Genomic DNA, 21,887 nt, shown 5'->3' on the forward strand with positions numbered 1-21,887 from the left:
TCTGGGCCGTGACCTCCTCAAGTTCCAGAAAGAAGCACTGCGCGACAATTAGTGTATAGGTAGTACAATGCAAATGACGCACCTTGTAGTCGACGTTGGCGTTCATGCCATTGAGGCTGTTTTTCGTACGATCTTTCCAGGCGTCAATGCTTCAATCTTCGATCAGCACAAGCAGCTTATGCGGGGACTGACAACTCACTACAGAGAAATCTGCTTCCCTCTCAACGCCTTATCCGTACGCTCGTCAACCTTCTCTGCTGCTGCGTTCAGCAAACGTCCAGCCAGGAGCTTTGGCGATGGCATAACATCAGCAGCATGCTGTCGAAACATCTGCAAGAGGCGAACGACTTCAATGTCGTGCCAAAACTCAAATGAACAGCCTGTCGAGACCGTTGCGCGTTCAAACTGCGTGTAGAACGGCTCGATTGCAGAGGGAGGGAATGGCATTTCGTGGGGTGCAGCGGTATAGTTCTCGATGCTTGCTTGGCCGGTATTCTGGCGCTTTGCTGGAGTTGGATTACTTTCATCATCGGCGGCACGCTTCTGAGCTGCAGCGGTGTCCTTCTTCGCTTGTGCGGCAGCTTGGGTAGCTCTACGACAGGCACGAGCCGCTTTGCGAGCAGCGTCTGTGGCGAGAGAGCATGGCTGGCTCTTGTGGTCGAGCGTCCCAAGAACATGGTTGACCATCCGGTCTTCGACCCCACGGATGGGAGCCACGAACTCGCGAGCTTCAAAAAGATTAGATGGAATGGAGTTGTTTGAGTGAGCACGCACCGGCTACTTTCCGCTCGGCCCTTGCTCGAGAAAGCGCCACCTCGTCAAGCCCCGTCTCGTCCAATGGATGTTGCTCGAGGTACGCGTCCAGCTCTCCCTTGCACCAGGCCTTCTTGTGCGACGAGTTGATGAGCGCATCGGACCCGTTTCCAGGCAGCTTCTCGAAGTAATGCCACATCTTGCTTTCGGGCATCGTGGCGGTGGGAAGGAAATTTTCAGTTGCCGGTTTGACGTGTGAAGGTTTCGGATTTCTGCGGACCGGAGGTCATGTGACACATTAAGGCCTTAAATAACCCCCATTGAAGAGCGGTGAGTGTCCTAACCCTTAGATTAACCCCACCTAAGGGGGCTTAGGTTAATAAGACCTTACGCCTTAGGGCGAACACTGCATTGCCCGACGCGTACAGTGTGAGGCATGCCAAAAGCTCATCCGTCACGAGTGGCGGACAAGGGGGGTTCATCATTCGAATCACAGATATAGGGTCGGAAAGTTTTTTTCCGACCCTCTGGGGACCCCCCCCTCCCCCCCTCCTGCCATATATAGTAATATGTTCTCACGATCAGCATCATGTGACCACTGATGCGATCAAAAGGTGGCATAAAAAATTCAATCTTTGGAAAACTTTTTTTTTTTGAAATTTTTTATGTATGGGTATGTGTATAGGTATAGGTATGTATGTACCTGAAACCTTTAAACACCCATGGAAGGCCATATCGAGTTATGAGTATGCTCACCTGCCTGATGATGACCAGGTCACACCATGATCAGACCTTGGGCTTTCCAAGCTTATAGGCCTGGAAGTTGATGTATATAATTAATTTACAAGTATGAGGGCTGAGAACTATAGGAATTGAAGTATATGGACTGTATTTTTGATGTCCCTATCCCTATATAAGCCTGAAATCTTTCATATATAAAAAGTTTTTTTTACCCCCTGGGGACCCCCCCCCTCCCCCCCACCCTATGTGCCTGATAAGGATCTTGAACCCCCCTTGGTGGCGGAAGGTCAGCCTGAGTCTCGTACGAGTCTACAAGGTACAAGTCCTCCAGAACTTCAAGTTGTGCAAGAATATTGCAGAGGTCGCTTATCGCTAAAGGTAGGCCAATACTGAGGGATGATAGAGATTTTCCGAGCTCCGAACGCTGGACGAAGCTGCAGAATTCCGCTTGGTTCCAACATGGGTGGATCGTTGTTACCGGCGAATGTTCCTTCAGTACCAATCGTGTCAGCTCGGGAAAGCAGAACGAAGCGAGCACGCGTCCCAGACTGTGGGTGGTATCTGGGATGTCTGCTGTCCGAACCCGCAGCGTCAGCAGCTTACTCGCCACCCTTTGCGGCTGTATCAGCGCCGTCGGCGGGTTGTTATTCAGCCCCAGATATAAGTCCAGCAGTAATGTGCTGCCAGATGGAAGGCTGTCCAGGCACAAAAAGCGGAGATGGGCCGGATCGAAGGCCGTCTTATGCGTGTAGAACGAGAAGTGTTGCAATTGGCTCCATGGGAGCGCGACGATGGAATTTGCCAGTCCGGTATAGAGCACCTTTTGTAGCCGCGGGGCATTCGAGAAATAGTCGATTGCGGGGGAGGGTGGCGACTGCAAATATTTCGGGGTGGTAATATCTAGAATTTCTAGGCAGTCTAGACGGTTTTGGATAGAAATAAGCAGCGGTGCTGTCTTGGCGTTGAAATCCAGAGTGATGTTCCTCCACCGGGGTGATTGCTTTATGAGTGCCTCTAGCAACCGACAAAGATGAGTATATCCAGCGCTATCCGTCCAGATGGAGGCGCATATTGCTTTGACCTGTAGAATCAGCGGATATCGACCGCCTCGAGACAAAGCTGTTTCAACTAACTTCAAGGAGGTTTCCAACACAGCTGTTGACATAGTCAAAAGACGGCCATTGACAATAAGCTGGCTCCAAAGACTTGGCGTTGCTAGTGCTACTTCCCGCCAGCGCGAGCAAACCTGGAGGGAATCAGCGTTTGCCAATGCCACCGTTAATTAGCCTTACTTGCATGGGAGCGTGAAGGTTTTGATTGACCACCTTTCTCAATGCCTCTTGAGAGTCTTGGATTGCATCCATAGTGTCGCACATCTCCGCAGGCGACACGAGTACACATAGCTCAAAGATGTAGGCTAGAGTCTCGAAGGGAAGCTGGCGGATAGGCGACGTCAGGAGGCTTTTGCACTGAGCTTCGTATAACACAGCTCGGGCGCGTTCTTCCTTGGCCGTCCGAACCAGTGCTTCGAGCCGAGTAATGTGAGCGTCATAGTCGGCAATAGTCGCAGCCACAGCCTCGAGTTTAGCAGGAATATCCGGAGGAGTTGGCAGATTCAAGCGGGTTACGGAGCAGAGGTTTTCGATTTGGGAGGCAGAAGGCAGGCCGAGCGCCTCTGGGCGGAACGAACAGACAAAGCAGTTTGTCATGGCGGTTAATGGTGAAAGTGTGATCCGTGACACATTCTTCTTCCGCACCTCCACCACAGCCGTTCCAGCCCCGAGGACCCGTCCACCCCTTCTCCTCGATTCATATACTCATCGTACACCAGCTATGCGACCAGCTAGGTGCGTTTCACGGTTCGCCACGCGAGGTTTAGCTGACTTTGCTCCGCCTCAGCAGACTCTACTTCTGCCTTATGCTGCGCGGCACTATTGCCCCGACCAGCGAGGGGCGCAAGCTCTTGGGCGACGGGAACTCAGTGTGTCCTGGTTGGATAGTGAATCGCTGGTCTTTATGGTGCGTCAAAGCACGATCTTGTCTTCCTCGCTTTCGTTGACACTCTTTCTGCACATATTCCCTTCCAATCCCCGTACGATGACCACAACGGGGGCAGCACATTCAATCCCGCCAACTTGCGAGCTCTACGCTGCCAGGAAATACTCGCAGGTCCCATGACAAGGACCAGTGACATGCCGACAGCAGGTGGAGGCCGCCAACTTCCTGTGCAAGGCGGAGTGGAGGGAAACGAGGAAAAGCGGGACGGCCTGGGGCTAAAGGCGAGCTGTCGGTGGTTGTGGTGCGTTTTCGGCACCTTCTCTACTGAATTGCACCACTTACTCCCTCTTCCTGCCTCAGCCTATCCGACTCTGTCAAGCCCAATGACAAATGACAAGAATACACACTATGGGGCCAACTTAGGTGGGAATACCACCCTTCTTAGGAGGGTTTCCCTCTTTTCACCTATTTTAGGCTGGTTTTAGGTTGCTTGTATAGACCTCATTTTTATAAAGATTACATCATAATTTTTTTCAACCTAAGAGTTAGGTGGTTTTTTATTGCCTAAAAGACCAATCAACCTAGATAGGTTCATTTGCCACCTATTTAGGTTGAAGAAAATATAGGGGGAAAATGGTTAAAAATAATTGAAATAAATCCTATCTGTGATGATTATACATCATATCATTAATCTAATAAGCTATCTGTCTGACTATTGCTAGTGAAGTACCTTAGAAGACATCTATCTAAAAACCTGCCTAACTAGGTCTGTTTTCAACCTATATAGGCAACCATATTAAAATAGTCACTAGTACTATATAGCAGTTCATATGCTTGTAATTGGAAGTCTTATGCTGACATATGCAAAGTAAATGATACCTTATAGTAAGAGACAATGTCAAGATAGTGCAAAAGTTTGAATATCAGATATAGTATTATAGCTTAGTGGTTAGCACAATTTTGTACTTAATATATAAAGACTGCCAGTTCAACTCCCCTGACTGCCATATTTAAATCATTACTTGTAAAGATATCTATAAACATCAGTAATACAATCCTATAACAAGACTACAGTATAAGGCTAAGAACAATCAGTAACATACAAATTGATACAATACCTACTACATCCTTTCTTTTCAGCACTGATACTCTAAAACAACCTAAGGAACCACCTATTCCTCTGGTTGTAAGGCTTAGGTGAGATGTGGCCGATTTAGGTCGGTTTTCCATCACCCCTATAGGTTGATTTATCACCCTGAAAAGCAACCTATGTAGGTGGTATATCAACCTGAGATAGGTGGGATCCCAACCTGATATAGGTGGTTCTATAGGTTAGAAACCCACCTGCTGGGCCTCCACAGAGACAAGAATATATATGTCGGAGGAAGAGCTTGAGTTGCAAATGGCTCATTGTCACAGCTTCCGAGGACCTGGCTGTGTCTCAAAAACCCACAAGCAGCCAATAACCTGGCAAGACATTGCTCGTTCTTCCCCTGCGCTAAACGCCAATCTATAGTAGCCCATTCGCTCCCGAACGGACTGTCAAGCCCTCGAAAGCGATATCAACCGACCCGCGCACACAATTTCTCCCACCTACTCGCAACGTTCCCCCCCCATCCACACTCACCAGATTGGCTCGCCCAAAAATGGAAGTCACGTGCGCGACATCCCTTCCACAGACGTCGAAGTATTGTCGTGCACGCGCCACCTAGCGCTATATCGACCGTATCTCCACCTCCACCCCACTCTCCTTATGCTACCCAATTCTTTCCGCCCCCACTATTCGACACGCTAGGTCGTTGTCAGACGCGTTTACGGCGCAGTCTATCCGGACGGCATGAGCTTGGTCTCAAGGGCGAGGAGCGAGATTTGCGGAAACGCAGGTGTATACTCTGACTCTGTGGATGAAAAAGAGGATCTTACGCATGTCTAGAGTGACACTGTCATTAACTTGGCTGTATTAGCCTCGTTTCTCGCGCAAACTATCGACGTCAATTCGATCTTCTCAACCCTCAACAACCTTCCGCACCTTGGCGACACTGTCCTTCCCTCGAGGTACCGGCAATCCAAACCTCGCATCTGGGCTTTCAAGGCCGTCGTCGAGCCCATTTATGTGTTTGCATTTGCGCGACACAAACGACATCCTTCGTTGACATCTGTCGCGAGTATTTGGTCCACTGCATGACACTCTCAAGGGCTATATGTCGCGAGCTTGAATCTGGCTGGACTGGACGTCGGGGAATTATTGGGTGTCGAGCAAACCGTCTTTCAAGCATACATCGAGCCGTAGTGGTAGTATTTTTGAAATATACTCCGGTTATAACCAGGGGACCCGATTGAAATATCCCTGGAAATAACCAGGTCCTGGTTGCAACCACAATTTGAATAAACATTCATTTAAAATAATGGCCGTAAGCAGAATCGAACCGGCAACTGTTCTGAGTGATCCGGAATGTCTGCTACTAAGCCAAGAGTGAATTGAATGTAAGGTGATTTGTATGCAGTCCTGCTTGCTCTGATCTGCCCTGTCTGAAGATTGCGGCGCCGGCCGGGGTCTTCCACCCCAGACCCCGACCAGGGCTTTGCCCTGGACCCACCCTGCCGGGGGCAGCAAATTTTTTTCTTAATTTTTTCTTAATTTTTTCCTTATTTTTTCCAGTAATTTCCTCCTGAATAAGCTCTGGGCATACTAGGTTGCGGCGCTGGCCGCGGCGGCCGGGGGTTTTCCACCCCGGACCCCGACTGCCGCGAGTCAGGTCCGTTTCAATCCGATTCCCTGGTTCCAACCAGGCACTTTTCAAATGGATTACAGGCAGGGGTGACGTTTGGACTATGTATCTGTGGACTGTCAGGGGAACCTCCCTTTCGGCCCGGAGACGCGCCCGATTCCGGTCCGACTCCGGTTCCGACTCCGGTCCGGCCCTCCATCTCGCCCGCACAATCACCGATCCGTCAACACCCTCCCGACGGTCGCCCTGGGACCTCGCCTGCGACGCCGCCCAAGCCTTCTGTGCCCGACAGCGGCAGCTACGGACAAGCAGTATATAGTCAGCTACCTAGCAGGCGGACCCTTAGAGTTTCTTCTCTTTGGATCCTCCCCTGCTAGGTCAGCTTCATTTGTATTCGCTTACCAATGTTCACGCTTTGGATCCTCCCCTGCTAGGACCTTGATCTCAGGCCTCCGGGGTTGCCCTTACATGGACTCAAATCCAAATCTTCTGTCGTTATGTCGCTGCTTACTAGTATATTCACTTTACTTATTCATTCTATCAGTATGGATGAGCATTTTGTTGTCTGTGATACACTATAATATCCTGGTCCTTCATCGTCAATGCCACGCCTTCCAGGCTGGGTATCCAGCGGGCATTGTGACCTTCACTTGCGTCGTCTGCTGTAGGAGTTTCAAGTCGCGTGTCTCTTCATAAGATAGTACAGATGGCGACAAGTCGAGATTGAATTGAGTAAGTTTCATGTCCGCGCCTGCAACACCCGTATTGTGAGCGCGCATGGCGATGCCGTCAATGAATGGGCGGAGGATCGAGCTTATAGTTGCCATATACACCATTTCAGGCGTGATGCGGAGGGTGAATGATTCGAGGTTTGGGAGGTTGCGGAGGTTTCCCAGGTCTGTTCTGCACCGTCGTGCGGCAGGTGGGTCCATGGCAAAGCGGTGACGGTCAGGTGCTTGAGTGGGGTGAGCGGGGACTCGAGGATGTTACTGAATTCATCGATGTTGCTACACTGGAAAAACAAGGAGACGATGCCGGGGATCGAATCTTTGACCAGAACGAAGTCGAAGCCGACTGGGTCGAGGAGTTGGAGTGTTTTGAGAGACGACGAGGATAGATGGGGTAAGAGGATGATGCTGGTGTCAAACAAGCTCAGGCGCGACAGACGGGGCATGACTATCTTCTTCTGGACCCCCACTTGTGCGGTCGAATTGAGATCCCTGTCGTCGTCGTCAAGCGCGGGGAGCGTGATGTCCTCCACTGCTATCAGGCTGGGTAAGATTGCCAAAACCTCCCTGCTCAGTGGTCTCTCGCGTCCGATTATGATCACGAGTTTCCGTAACTGGTGGACCGGGAAAGAGAACAGGGAAAGTTGACTTGGGGAGCCGATGGTCAGTTCTCGGACATAATAATATGCGTCTTGGAACAACGACAATGGGGTCGGGTCTGGTGTCCATACATTGAAAGTTAAGGTTTCGAGATGGGGGAAGTCGAGTGCCCATGAGGAGTCGAAGGAAGCGGTATCGAACATGAACGGTGTGATATACACAGAAGGTTCGAATGGAGAAAGGTCTGCTGCTACCCACTGGCTCGCAGACGAAAATATCTCGTATGGAAATTCACGAGAACTGGATTTCTCCGAGACCGATAGCGCTAAGTTGATAGGGAGCCCTTTAGCGCGCTCCAGAAAGTATTCGAACAGCACGTTTGGCGTTTCAAGTCCCAACTCGAGGTCTGGGGCCTGAAGACGAAAGCAAGTATATGTCCACAAGCTCGGGTCGGCGATTGCGATCTGCCGCCAGCGCTGGCAAACAGCAGTAATTACCAGTTGCATGCGGGTGATTTCGTTCCTGTGTGACGAAGAAAGGGCAGCCGCGAATATATCGCAGAGGATCTCGGCTGGGAGCGTGTCGATCGGGTAGATGTGACTAGCTGTGGATAGCTTGTCCTGGATTATGGCGAGACGGTCGTTGAGTTGTTCCAGCTGGAGTTCGAGCGCATTGATCGTTTGTCTAATTTGCTCTGCCTCTTTCCGCAGCAGAGAGTGACTATAAGTAGCGCTGGACAACTTGAAGCCCCCCAGTGCCGTGGAGCCCCGAAAGAGCTCGAATGTTCTCAGAAGACATGAGAGCCAAATCAAATCGTAAGATGAAGTAGCAGATACGCAAGGAATGCTGGATGCTGGAGCTGCAAGGTAGTGGCTCCCGGCAAGCGACGATGATCGTCGTACGGGTCACACGTCACCGCTTTTCCTCTTTCACTTGTCATACATCCATGCTCATTCTTTCTCTCTCGCCCCAGCCCGCCAGTAGCGCGGACACTTCTTTCTCCGACGGTTCATGAACTCCAATAACAACAGCCTCTCCTCTCTGCCTGCCACGTCAACGCCTTCCGGTTACGCCCATACCTCCCTGCACCGTGTCTACCACCCCAGACAGGCACATACTGCCAGCTCTGCATAACATGCACAATGACGGCGTCCTCTCGCATGGGTATTCCTCTTCACTTCCTTCATACTCAGCTGTTATTAATCTGCTCCAGCGTTCAGACCTTACCACAAGAAGACGCCTTGCGAGCGGGAGTGAGAAGACGAACAAGGTGCTGAAATGGACCGGGTGTGTGTCGTGAGGATGACTGCTAGTGTGTGAAGCTAAACTTCTCCCTCACTCCGTTTCGCCGACTCTTCCTGCCCAGATATATCGATTGCACGACCGCGGCTTAGCCAGTCTAGTGGTTTCATGTGGGTATTGGCCGGGGAGGTGGACGCGGGCTTGCAAGGGCATCTTCTGGAGATGAGATGGCCCGAAATCGGAGAAGCCTGAGCATATTGTGGTGTAGGGCTGGGGAGCACAACGTGTCCTTGCTGCTTGTTGTCCATACGCCGACGAGCAAATTCACTTGCGGGTTATCCAGTCTTTGCGCAAACGCATAAAAGCGCACACTTGGCAGTACTAGTACCATCTCCCTCTCGACCTAACGCCAGACGACTACCGCGCCGATTTCCAAATTCCTCAAGACCTCCCCTTCTAGGGCTCCAACTATTTAGTTTTCATTTACACCTCCAGGTAAACTAAATGGAAATGATAAGAAAACGTTTAGTAAACGTTTATTACCGTTTAAAAACAGTTAAAAATAGTAATATAATAATGTAAAATGATCAACAATTTTATGGTACATACTTGAGTTTATAAGGTTTATTCAACTGAAAGATGGCATTTTCTCACTTGTAATACTGTTCTAGATGGGCCTGTAGGGCAAGATTCACTACCTTTGGCTTATTTGATGCCAGATCATGTGATGGATTCCTTCAAGAAGAAGCCTACAAATGCAACAACTATCTATATTTATGTAGAAGGTATGTCCTACACTAGTGTGTATTTGGTAGCCAGATATATACCTGGTAGTAACATAGTTATGAGCATGTCTGCTATTGTTATCAGGGAATAACCATTTAAACCATTTGTTTTCATTTATTTACCATTTACATACCACAGTAAACTAAATGAAAATAAAAACGCTTATAACCGTGTACAAACATTTGTACACGGAAATGGTTGGAGCCCTATCCTCTTCTCGCCACGCATACCGCTCGCCAATACCACTGGTATCCTCTCTTCAAGTTCCGTCTCCACACTAAACCCCCCGCTCTCTCCCTCGCGTTCGCCTTCTCCACTAGCCGCCATCCACATGCCTTCCTTTGCAAGGACCGGCACGGTCACGTGCCACGCCGGCTGGCCGCCGACAGCCCGCGACACGTCTCGATAACCTGGCACAACACGTATCTATGAAGCAAGTGGATCTCGTGCTCGACCTCCCTCCTCTCATTCTTTCTGGCTTGCCGCTATCTGGGGTATCGAGCGGGCAACTCGTCGTTGCTCGAAAGGAGGAGGGAGGAGATGGTGGGCACAGTGGGCGAGGGCGACTGGTGTTATCGTTGTCAGAACTATGAGAAGAGCTAGCTGCACACCCCTTCCTCTCCCTCTCGACTACAGTCAGAGTCACCCGATTTCCGTGTCGACGACCCACATATATTTTCGCTGCACGTACTCGTTTCGGTGCTACCCACTATACATTTCATTTACTCTATCTGCTTGTCGCATTCTGCCGCGAGTTTATCCTTCTGAATCCTCCATTGTTTTAGTTGCTTGCACGGTCTAGGTACGGCGCCCTCCCAAATCCCCGTCGCTCCAGCCAAGAGAGTGACCCACGATATGCACTGCCTCAACGCTCCCATTTCCATTGTACGCGACCTGTTCGTGTGCGCCACAGCCATGAGGAACCCTCGGACCCAGTATTTTGCCTGAGTATCGCGAGTACTAGTCAGGTACTTATAGCTGTGTCTAGCATTCAATTATCAATCTTCTTTCGCCTCGCCCTTGTCCCCAGTCCGTTCCACAATCTCTGCAACCGCTTCCCAGCGGAGCTCGAACAGCTGTGCTTCAGCTATAGCGGTCAGCTCAGCCTGCGTGGCCTCGCCATCAAGCTCATCAACTTCGTCGAACCACGCATTGCCAATATGTTCCAACGCAGGGAACAGCGCGCCGAGAAATCCCGCCATCAGTGCTGGGTCCCCGACATGTGTGTGCCCGACATGCAGTTCCAGCATACTCGCAGATGGAATACCGACCGCCGGTAACGGCCCGGTGCCGCCGTCCATAGTCAGTATCAGGCACTGCAAGGCCGCGTGCCGCGCCGCGATTACCAGCGCTCCAAGGGTTAGCCGTGCGGCAGTCTTTGGATGGGTCAAGCGTATCCGCTTGAGCTGCTGAAGCTGCCCAAGGAGCCCGGCGAGCCCGTCATCGTCCAAATCGAGTCCGCCAGGAGCCGCCAGCGCAAGATTGGTCAGGCCAGTAAAACGCGCGAGGTGTGCCAGCGCCGATGCGCTCACCCGCCAGTCGCCTTCCCATCGCCCTTCCGCCTCCGACATCATGTTGAGAATCGTAAATTTACGCAGCGCCTGGATGGGTCCCGGCAGCCCTGCAAGCCCTGAGATGACCTAGGGCTCGGCGCCGTACCGTATACGGCTACGGCCGTACTTTTACGGCGCAATACGGCGCCTCCCGGACCGTCGCCGTACCTTACCGCCCCTTGGCTACTCGCACTACGGCTCCGGTACGGCTCCGGTACGGCCGTATACGGTCATACGGCCGTATTTCCCATCAATGTTTGATGGCGAGCATTCTACCCCTGCCGGTGGGTTGTTATACGATCTAATGTGTCCCAGACTGACCTTAGTTGCTTCAAAGGTCCGCGCTCGTCGTCAGTGCCCGTTGCGCACCTGCCGGCGCCACATGTGACGCAGCGGCGTCACGTCACGTCACCACGACAACGAATCGGGCGAGCGCTGGCCGGCGTCCATCACCGGTCAACAGCCCAGATGCCAACGAGCCGGTCCTCTGGACCCCATGAGGCGGCATTCGGCTCATGAAAAGCCGGCGCGTAGCCCAATCAGAAGCAACCGCCGTAGTGCCCGGGGTACGGCCGGATACGGCGCTACGGCTACGGCCAGTACGGCGGCTCGCCGGACCCGTACCGTACCGTACCGGCCGCCCTCGAGGGCTGGTACGGTACGGCGCCGTAGCCGTACTACGGCGCCGTACTACCGTACCACTACGGTACGGTGCCGAGCCCTAAGATGACCGCCGACACAAGTGTGGTGGTTGTTGACAGTTGAAACAATCACTCGAGTCCCACCACATCTCACTTTGATGGGCTGAGTCCCACCAAACTCGTCTAGCCGACGTCAAGCTGCACCGGGAGTGGGACTGGCACGAGTCCCACTCCCACCATTCTCGTATATACTCCGTAACGGAGTGCCTATGCCACCGAGGTGTAAAGTTTGGAGTTGGGGTGCTAACAGGAAACGGAGGAGGTTGGCGATCTCGGGGGAGTTGCCATCTGCATGTATATACTCCGTACTCCACGTGAGCGTTTGCAGGGAAGGGAATATGCAGTCCCAAGGTATCCATGTCGAAAACAAGGTCAAAATACGCGTGTCAAGTGTTGTGTCGCCAGGATGATAAGACAATGCCTTCACTAGCCGGAAGTACCGCTGTGGACGGTCTAGATCCTCAACGACAAATGGGCGCAGCTGATTCTGTAAGACTCGTGTCAACAATGAAGCAACTGAGAAAATTTTACTCGGTCTGAGTACTGACCACTGCTGCCCGTGTTCCGTCATTTCTCCCAATGATCTCCACCAAGTCTGGCGGAAAGCACCGTAGAAGATGTAACAGCGGTCTGCGGACAAACTTGTCTCCACGCCACAGCTCCTCGAGGGCAAAGTCGGAGAAGAGCCGACATGTGCGTGCCAGACGCGCAAGGGACGGCACGCTCATGTCTCTTGGCAAGTTGGCGAGTTGTTGCACGACCTGTAGCGCAATTTCGGGGGTCTCCAGGCAGCGGTGCATCGATGAAGATAACTGAAGATGAGCGAGTAAAGCAAGCTCGTAAAATGTGACTGTGATCGATCACACTTTTCCCTCTCTCTTCCGTACCACCATCCCGTTCTTGCCGTCTTCGTCCCCCAGCATCTTTCTCCCGTCTTCAGCAAGTGTATCCACCAGCAGATGCTGGTGCGTCTGCTCCGCTCCTCCTACACCCGCTCTGCTCATATAGCTTTCTCCTTGAAGTCACCGACCGACTACTAGTAGTATCGCAGAGCTGAAAGCTTTGGCACCACAGAGTGGATCTATGGACGCAGGGTGGGCGTGTTTGTACTCATCGGGGTATATCGAGGTGCGTAGCAGTCTTCTGCTACCCCACCTTCTCTGATTCTGCTGCACTTAGTTTTTTTCCTCGCCAATCCTCTTACATTCCTTCCGTAACCGGCGGTCCCATGATCGGCACGGACAAGCAGGCTCCCTAAATCTAGCTCGAACGTACACATCCTTTCCTGTCACCCTTCCCCAACTCGGAGCACGCCCAGCTGCACGCCTGCTCAACTACGCTGTCGTTACACCACCCCACATCTACCCTTCATCCATGCGGCAGCCCGCTCGCCGATACTCGCCTCCCCCCACACTTTCTCCTCCAAGTCCCTCCGTGGCCTGTCGCCGGGCTCGCCCCAGTCCCGGCGACTGCTGGCCCGCCCGGCGGGAATCACGTGCCAGGCCGGGGCTCCGACTTGTGCTTCGAAAACGAAGGCGTGGAGTATATACTCTCGTCACATCGCTCTTCCCTGCAACGTAGATCGGTAATACAATGTTGCTTGTTCCGTACTTATACTATATGCCAATGAAGAAAAAGTATCTCAGTCCACACTTTCGCAAACCACCGCAAAATTCTCCCCTTCTCCCCTCCGGTTGTTGTACGCCATAACCCAGGAGCGGAGCGCAATGCGCGAACGAATTACGCGAATTATGAACTTTCTCCGGGTCTCCGCAGGTGTCGCTGGAACGAGGGGCACCAGTGCGTTCAAGCGGTAGATGAACTCGTTGAGTCGAGCCAAGGTGAGGCGGAGCTGCAAGCTGCGGCGCAGATTCACGTTCTCTTCTTCAAGATCTTCGGCGCGAAGAGCGTTACAAGCCGGCTCCACCTGCTCAAAGACGACGGTATGAAGTCGCGCAAGCGGAATGTTGGTCTCGAGCGATAGCGGGGCGTGGTCTCGGTCTTCGAGCAAGGCATGTCGTTCCCCAGTGAATTGATGAACCCTGTGACATAGCTTGGCGACCACCGCGGAACCAGTCGAGGTTTCATCTCGGATTTGCAACTCGTGCAAGCCCGAGAGGCCACCCAGGATAATGCCGAGAAGGCTGGAGTTCTCAGAGAACATGCGATCCAAGCAAAGCACGGTGACGCTGGCGAAGTTCCCCGAGACCATAGCGTGCTGCACAGCGGGAATGCGATCCAAATGGAGAGTAAGGGGGCCGCGGAAAGTAAGACGTTCGAGGACAGGCGGCACGACATTGGCTAAGAGAAGCTCCCAATGCGGCACCTGGCAGTCAATTACAAGCGAGTACAGTCGGGGAAGACTCGTCATTACGGTCCCCGCTTCAGGTCTGAATGGTCCCAACAGTGCGGAAATGGTAAAGAGCTCGATGGCATTGACGTGGCTGAAGTCGAAGGTGGCGATGGCGCGCAACACATTTTGACAGTTGTTGCATGCAAGGATGCGCACACGAGTCCAGTCTACATTATTTTGGAGACACTTGAATGTACCAAGACTAGGGGTGGCGATGCGGATGAAGCGCAAAGGAGCCGCCTTGACCGCAGCAGCGAGCGTCTTGTCGTCGGTGTCGTACAGCCTGTTCTCGAAACACAGGGCGAAGGATTCCAAACGGGAGACATCGTCAAAGATATCAGTGTAGGCGATGCCAGGGCATGGAAGGTTTATGAGCTCCAGCGAGGTAAATCGCGCAGAGTGTTGACTGAATTTGAGCGAGCGGATTGCTGCGACGAATTGCTGCATGGAGGCGTTGAAGTTACTGTTCTGGGCCCAGAGCGAGACACACAAGAGACTGTTTTTGGAGAGACAGAGATGGCGGGACACGGTTGCTTTCATAGCTTTCGGGGTCATGTATGTCTGGTCTTCGTCCATGTAGACGTGAATGGTCGTCCAGAGGCCCGCGCTGGCGAGAATGATTTCGTTCCAAGCGCGGGAGACAAGGCGGAGGTGGTAGTGCGCCGTCATGCTTCTCTTGAAGAGGGTGTTTCTGTCCGAAGCAGTCATGTTGATGACCTCGCCCGAGGCCCACCACCCCTCTGTCGCCAGCCTTGGATAAGCTTGGTGGCGCTTGCTGTGGAATTCAAAAATGGCGCCCCAGATTTCGAAGGGAAGGGTGAAGGAGCTGCGAGGTTGAAGAGTATCGCTTGGTGCCACACGCGACATCGCTCGGAGAGGCGAGTGTGTTTCGGATGGCGGTAGAAGTCAAAACGCAGATCCGGAGTCACAGCGGCCGTCGTGTGACGTCTTCTCTTCTTGTACCCAAACCACCACCATCCGCTGGACAGCACGCCCAGACGATAATGACACCCGCTGAAGCGCCGTCATAGCTTGTCGTTTGGCGAAACGAAAGCAGGATATGCGTGACATCACAATTTCCTTCTTTCGTCTGCACTCCCATATCGTTGCCGCACCCCCCGCACAAGTGACCTGTCTCCACTCCAAAACGCGCCGAAGTCGGACTCGAAGGACATAATACCACTTTGGGAGAGGGTCGTTGGCAGAGAGAATAGTTGAGGAGGGAGGACACATGAGATGGCAATTTGCGGAGTATCGGTGCGTTGACGTGGTTTTCCTCCCTTTTTCGATGGCTCATTGCGACTTCAGCACTGGATCATACTTCCTTTCCTTTATGCCCCACGCTCAAGAGCGTGCGGCTTGGCCATGTATTGACAAAGACAATCCTGACGAGCCCACACACACACACACACACCATCCGTCCTTCGTCAACAGGGTTTTTGTCGCCTCAGTCACCTTCAATGTCATCTACGAGCACTTTCCGACCTAAGCAACCCCCTCCTCCTGGACAAATCGTCCTATCTCTCACTCAAAAGTCGTCTCTGCCGCCCTTTCCCCCAGATATAGGGTTTACAAGCCCTACCAAGCGTGTCTTGTCCACGCAGATCTTCCCTCCATCTGGCTTTCCAGCCCTATTTCATCTTTTCTTCCTCCCTCTTCCCGACCCGAGCGGCTTCGCTATCGACATCAAGGACCCATTTGTGGAAAGCAAAGCCACCAATAGGCTTGGTGGTGAACGGCGCTCAAGCGGTGTCGGCTGGCGTAGAAGCTGTCGTGGTCGTCGCAAAGACAGAGGAGAATGTGGTCTGGAGCGCGCGAACGAAAGGCGGGGAACTCTAGTATGTCATCAATTTCCTGCGACAAAGATTCCGACGCTAACGATGAATGGGCAGGCATATTGTAAACGTTCAGCTACGTATCCAATATCCCCGTCAACACATTCCTCGCATTCTTCCAACCAAAATAGCGCCCCCAAATTGGAGAGCATCGTCCCCCAGTCTCCTTTCTCGAAAAAATCCCACAACACAACCCCAATCGAACCTCACTTATGTCCTCATACCCCACATCCGTATTGAAGCCTACGCACGCGCGCGAATGTCCTTTTCGACACCTTTTATGGCACAGTCACTCACTCTGGCCGACAATCTTACTAGTACGAGTTACGACGTCGCGAATACGTGGATGCGGGGGCTCTAAGTAGGACGACACACCGCAATACTTCTCTGCCCGCATTTGGGCTGTCGTCGGGCTCGTTCTTCAGTGTTTGTCCTTGCGAGCGGCATAATCATTCGAAATAGGCTGACTCATTTCAAAGCTTCTGGCTTCTGCCACTTGTTTTGCTTGTAGATCGATGGATGCTCTATATATTTCTCGCCCTGATTGCTTATCCTTCTCGCGTATATTGCTTGTCTAATTCTCTCTCTATCTCCTTTTCAAGTTCTATTTTTCATTCGGTCGCATATCTCTATGCCATTGGCTGCTCATCTTTGTTTGTAACATTGATACCTTCCCCCCCCGCCTGCCACTGATATTGAGTAGAGTCTTGTGATAAATATGAAACACACAAAGCTTATTCGTGACAGGGAAGCATCCTCCAGCTGCGCAAAGGAAGCGCTGGAAAGCGTATATATTCCACAGCGCAGCGTGTTTCTTCCCTTCCCTCTCTTTTTCTCTCTTATCACCTGGGCACAGCGACAGGCTTGAACTTGGAATGGCGAGGCAGGGAAAACGGCACAGCGGGCGGCACCCGAAGCTCGCAGGCGGGCCGCTCTTGTGTGGTCTCTCGATCTCGCGGCTCCGCCCAGGCGGCAGCTACACACAGGCCGAGTGTTATGTGGGTGAGCATTTTGTCAAACGGTACTCACCGGTTTTTACTCACTCGAGACAACGTCGGTAGAATGCATCTTGCGCGCACGACGGACGGCAAGGGGTGTGCGCCGTGCGCCAGGGGAGTTCAGGCCACTGAGTGATCCACGATGGGTGAGCTCTTTGCAAAACAGCAATGTGGTTTGAGTTCTAACCAACAATAGGAATATTATATCAAGGTTCAGTGGTTCCTGGCGTGGTACTTGCTAACGCTACTTACAGTGGGCGGGTTATGATAACAGCAAGAATACGTAGGCTGTCCGACTCCCACTGGTAGCGCATTTCTTACGAGCGACTTAGGTGGGAACCAGTTAGCAGCTTAACCGCCTCTCAAGAGCCCGTCTGCCGCTTCTGGGACGATGCAGTCGGCGACGATCCGCAATATTCTCTGTACTTCAACAGTAAACCGGGCACGGTTGTCAACGCGAGCAACGAATGGATCGGTCAGTCGTTTGTTACTCCGAATCAGGTGCTAGTGGCCTTACTTCCTCTGTACAGCGGAGGAGAAACTCAGGTTTGCGCATGCGCTCGCGCGGAGGGAGGCTGAGTTGCAGAGGTGCGGCGGAGGGGACCCTAGGGTGCGTGTCGCGGACTATCTCAACTTCGCCAGCATGCTCATACAGTTGGTCTATGTAGAGATTGTGGAGCTTTGAAGAAGGAGCTGGGTGGCGGCTGTGCTCGGTGCGCGGGCCTGGCGAGCATTTGCAGTGGGCTGACGAAGCCGACAGGCACAAGTGGGCTCCAATTATGGGCTGATTCGCGACGATGCTGCTAGTGTCCGAGACGACATGACGCTCTCCTCGGTGAGTTCAAGCCACGGCCGCCATCGCTTTGCCTGAATATAGTGTGCAGGTCACTAACAGCCGTTCTTCGACCCCCTTTAGTGTCTCCGAGGATGCCCAACGGTCGACATGGAGTGCTGAAGATATGAAAATGGAAGTCCCCGAAAGACCTTCCGATATGAACACTGTGCTTGCATTTCATCACTCCCTTCTAGATCTGCTCTCCCATTATTTGCTTTGTCTGCTGTGTTGTGCATCGTTCTTGCTTGGGGTAACTGTCGTTTGGGGTGTCCGCCGAATGCATCGTATCTTTCTTGAGTATGTAAGTGAGATGTAACTCTTCTGTAGTTTCGGTGAATAGAGATGAGGTGTACTAGTAAATGAGCACAGTTAAGGACAAAAAGATAGCGCTGATGAACGGGGGAGTGGACACAATGAAAGTATCACAAAAACGCGAAGGCGACATCGATACTAATCGACTCCGAAGTCGCCTCAGAGTCATACGGGTGAGCGACGGGCACGAATAATAACCTGCGGGAAAAGCCGGAGGCGAGACGAAATTAGTTCTTGTGGTGCGTGGAATGCAGCACCAGCAAAGCCGACAAGAAACCGGGCGAAAAACGGCGGAACTGGTGCCATTCGTGTCGGTTCTGACAACGGCGAGCTCCATCGCGAGGGCGCGCGGGGTTGGAAGCGAAAGAGGGAAGTGGTGGCGTGGGTGGAACAACGCTGGGGGTGGCGAATGAGACGCTGAGCTGTTGTTGCAAAGACAGTGTGTTGACGTCGTGGCCCAGATGTTGTTTGTACGGGTTCGAATGACGTCGACGTCGCGGATATTCGAGTTGCTCGTTTTGTCCGCCAGGAGAACAGGACACCGCGACGCGGAACGAGGAGGGCAAAAGTGACCTCCAAAACGGGCAACGGAATCACGCTGGAAAAGCGGTGTATGATGGAGCATCGTGAAGACATGCCGGGCGGAAAAGGCTTGCGGCATAATAGGCCGAGCAGGGGAGGGATTCGTGTTGGACATCGTCGCCATATTCGGCAACAAGCGGCGTTGACGGCGCAAGCAATTGACGTCGGAAAGGGTAGAGCACCGCCTTGGCAGCAAGAGAGGACAATGCGGATGGAGCTGGTGCTGCACTTGTTGCGGTCTGCAAGAAATAAACACGAAGACTGACTGAGAAACAAGTCCAAGGACGTACCTCCGATACTGCAGACCCTCGAAATGAGTTGCTCAAGCCCATTAACAGCCTCCCGGAGCGTATTATCCCACTGCGCTTGGTCGTTTCGCTCGAACGAGGGAGGTTTCAGCCTAATGTATAAGGATACAGGCGGGCTGCCGGGCAGATGTTAAGCGGCAACTTTTGCGGGCTGTAATCGAGAGGCAGTTGTTCGTGGAGGTGCAAGGGCCGCCTGAGGAGAATGTGCGCCTGTAAAAGGAAAAAAAACGTAAGATGAGTAGCCGCCCAGTCGACAACACACCATCGGCGATCGCGTTTTGTCGGGTGACTGGGGCAAGGATAGTCGTAGGCCGACCTGCCGTCGTGAACAGCCCCAGGCCAGTATGCCCTCGTGAGCCTGCGCAGTGTCGCCTGTGACTACAGCGCTCGTCGCGGAGGGAATGGAAGGGGTGGCAGCGCTGTCTCGCGGCGAACTTAAGCTGACGAGCAAAGTCAGAATATGCATGAGGCTGGGCGGATGCGGCCACGCACGTTCATCCCGCTATACTCTAGCATAGGATATCCCCACCGCAGGGTGAAGGCCCACCAGTCCACCGCAAGGCGCCATCTTGAAGAGTGAGTCAGCGAGCGAGCGAGCAACGAGAGGTAGGCGGGACACACCAGACATGTCGGCTCATCGTCCAGCGTAAGGCTGCCGACGAATAGGGCAGCAAGAGGAGATATTGTGCTTGTCTACCATACGAGTGCGAGTAAGCACGACAACCAAATTGAGAGTACGATGACGCACTCTTATCCGAGCCCGCAGTCCCACGCTGACTGCTCCGCCCTCAGCACCATCCATTCTGATACTCTCCTCCCTCCCACCGCCGCGCCACAAGCATACTCGTGCTGACCGAGACTGTCAGCGGATTCCCAACACAAAAACACGCCAAAGAGACGCACCGCGCGGCAGACTCTCCATCGACGTCCTTCTAGGCCCTTCCAAACGACGCGTGTCCGGTGCCCCCAAGCGGGTAAGACGGTGGAGTCGAGATCGTCGTGGTCGTAGTGTGAAAGAGAGAAGGAAGATCGGCCCGGCGAGCATGTGACCTGCTGATCCGGCTCTTGCCTCCGCACCACGACCACCGTTCCCTGCTCGCGCGAGCGCGGCGGCTGCTCCGTTGTGCCACAGCCTTATCGCCTGCGGGAAGATACATTCAAGACAGAGACCCCCGTGCCTCAAGCCCGCGAAAGCAGCCCGCGAAAGGCCTAGGCGGCTGACCTTTGCTAGCCGCCCAAGGCGCTTCGATACCTTCGGTGACCGCGCGGGCCGCCCGGAAACGGTACTAGATGGGCGGGAGGGAGTAAAGGCCGTGGTGAGTCCGCGCAGGACACGGGCATAGGCAGCGGTGCGTCGACGTTCTCCTCTTTTGAAGTTTTTTCTGACTTATCGGTATCCCTATGAATACAGCGCGTGTGTCGAGAGCTACATTCTGGCTGCTCTCAGGTACCACTCATCCTCAAGCCCAATAACCCGCCCTCTGCGCGACGAGAAAGTGTAGTCGTCGTTGCGTTCGGCTTGCCGGTTCTCGCGCTTGCAACTAGCAGAACGATGGATGGATGGATTCGAAAACGGGGAACAACGTGCGTGATTGTACTTGTCGTTCGTATGGGTGCTCATTGCCGGTCCGCAGCTCTCCGACTACTGCCCTTCTCCTTGCCCCGTCTCGCTACCGAAGCGAGGGAAAGGAATGTACTCGACTTGAAGGTGCGTCCTCCGCCCTATCATGTGTGCTAGCCTTGACTATCCCACAGCTCTTCGAAGTTGAAGTCCTCGAAGATATATTCGGCTCAAGCCGCGTGGCGCTAGACAGATATTGCACGGCTAGAAGCAAGGGCTTGATGAGCCGGGAGCACTCTCGGCGACGCTGCTGCAGTACCTGCGTGTTCGGCAGCCATATTCGCTCTCAAACGGAACCTGCAGTCCTCGAAAGCGAGATCAACATACCGCCCCCACCATTCATTACCTCTATCACCATGTCCCTCCCCATCCACAGTCGATTGCCTCGTCCGAAAATGGAAGTCGCGTGCGCGATAACCCCTCCAAGGACGTCCAGGTATCGCGGCGTACGCGCGGCCTAACGCTATGTCGAGTGTATCTCCTGCTCCACCGTACCCTCCTCAAACTACACAATCATTTTGGCCTCACTATTCAACACGCTAGACCTTCGTTAGACGCGTTTATAATGGCGTCTACTAGTATCCGGACGGTATCGGCGCCGTTTCTGGGAGAGGAGCGAGATTTGCGAAAGCGGCAGGGCATACCCCTCACCATGTGGATGAAGGAGAAGATGTTGCGCTTCTCGGATGAGTCAGATAGCCTCGGGCTTGACTCGTTTCGTGAATCGTCCCCTAGAAAGACCATCCATCGTCATTTCATCCCAGCTCCGGCCTTTGCCTTCTGCGACTTCTACCACTCTCCTCGATAGACGCGGGTCGCCTTCCCGCCCGCGCCATACGCGGCTTCTCCCTACCTCGAGGTCGTGCTGTTTCATATGAAGCTGCTGGGATGATGGCCGCGAAGGCCCGGGGACGGTACATGGGCAAGGTGTGTATCATCCGCCTTGCATTTGCATTTTCGCTGATCCACCCTGTAGCGCTTCCTGCCCGGCAGTCCCTCTCCTCTTTGCACTCTTCCCTCCCTATACTGCCCGCGATTCCTCCAGATGCCCGTGCTTGCCCGCATTGGAGAGATTACCGCGTTCGCTGCCCGACCCGCGAGAGTCTGAGCTTGAGCTGCCCGACAGCCCGAGGGCAACATTCATTGGCCAGCCGAGGAAGGCTTTCTTCTGCTCGATGAGATGCGGGTACTCAGATGGAGAATGGTGCGTGT

General features: G+C 53.2%; 2 protein-coding genes across 2 annotated transcripts; both read left to right on the forward strand.

Moving 5' to 3' along the window:
• Nucleotides 1-15,644: 15,644 nt before the first annotated feature.
• Nucleotides 15,645-16,259, forward strand: MIND_01422000 (uncharacterized protein; the record flags this gene model as incomplete). Its single annotated transcript, XM_037370605.1, has 2 exons — nt 15,645-16,022; nt 16,077-16,259. 2 exons carry the CDS (start codon nt 15,645-15,647, stop codon nt 16,257-16,259), a joined length of 561 nt encoding a protein of 186 aa, XP_037212986.1.
• A 4,351-nt stretch (nt 16,260-20,610) lies between these two features.
• Nucleotides 20,611-21,783, forward strand: MIND_01422100 (uncharacterized protein; the record flags this gene model as incomplete). The annotated part of the gene is made up of 5 exons (XM_037370606.1): nt 20,611-20,638; nt 20,689-20,762; nt 20,810-21,081; nt 21,440-21,602; nt 21,652-21,783. 5 exons carry the CDS (start codon nt 20,611-20,613, stop codon nt 21,781-21,783), a joined length of 669 nt encoding a protein of 222 aa, XP_037212987.1.
• Between the last annotated feature and the right edge of the window lie 104 nt (nt 21,784-21,887).

The sequence above is a fragment of the Mycena indigotica genome, assembly GCF_014461135.1.
Source record: "Mycena indigotica strain 171206Taipei chromosome Unknown Mind.scaff0019, whole genome shotgun sequence".
Lineage (NCBI taxonomy): Eukaryota > Fungi > Basidiomycota > Agaricomycetes > Agaricales > Mycenaceae > Mycena > Mycena indigotica.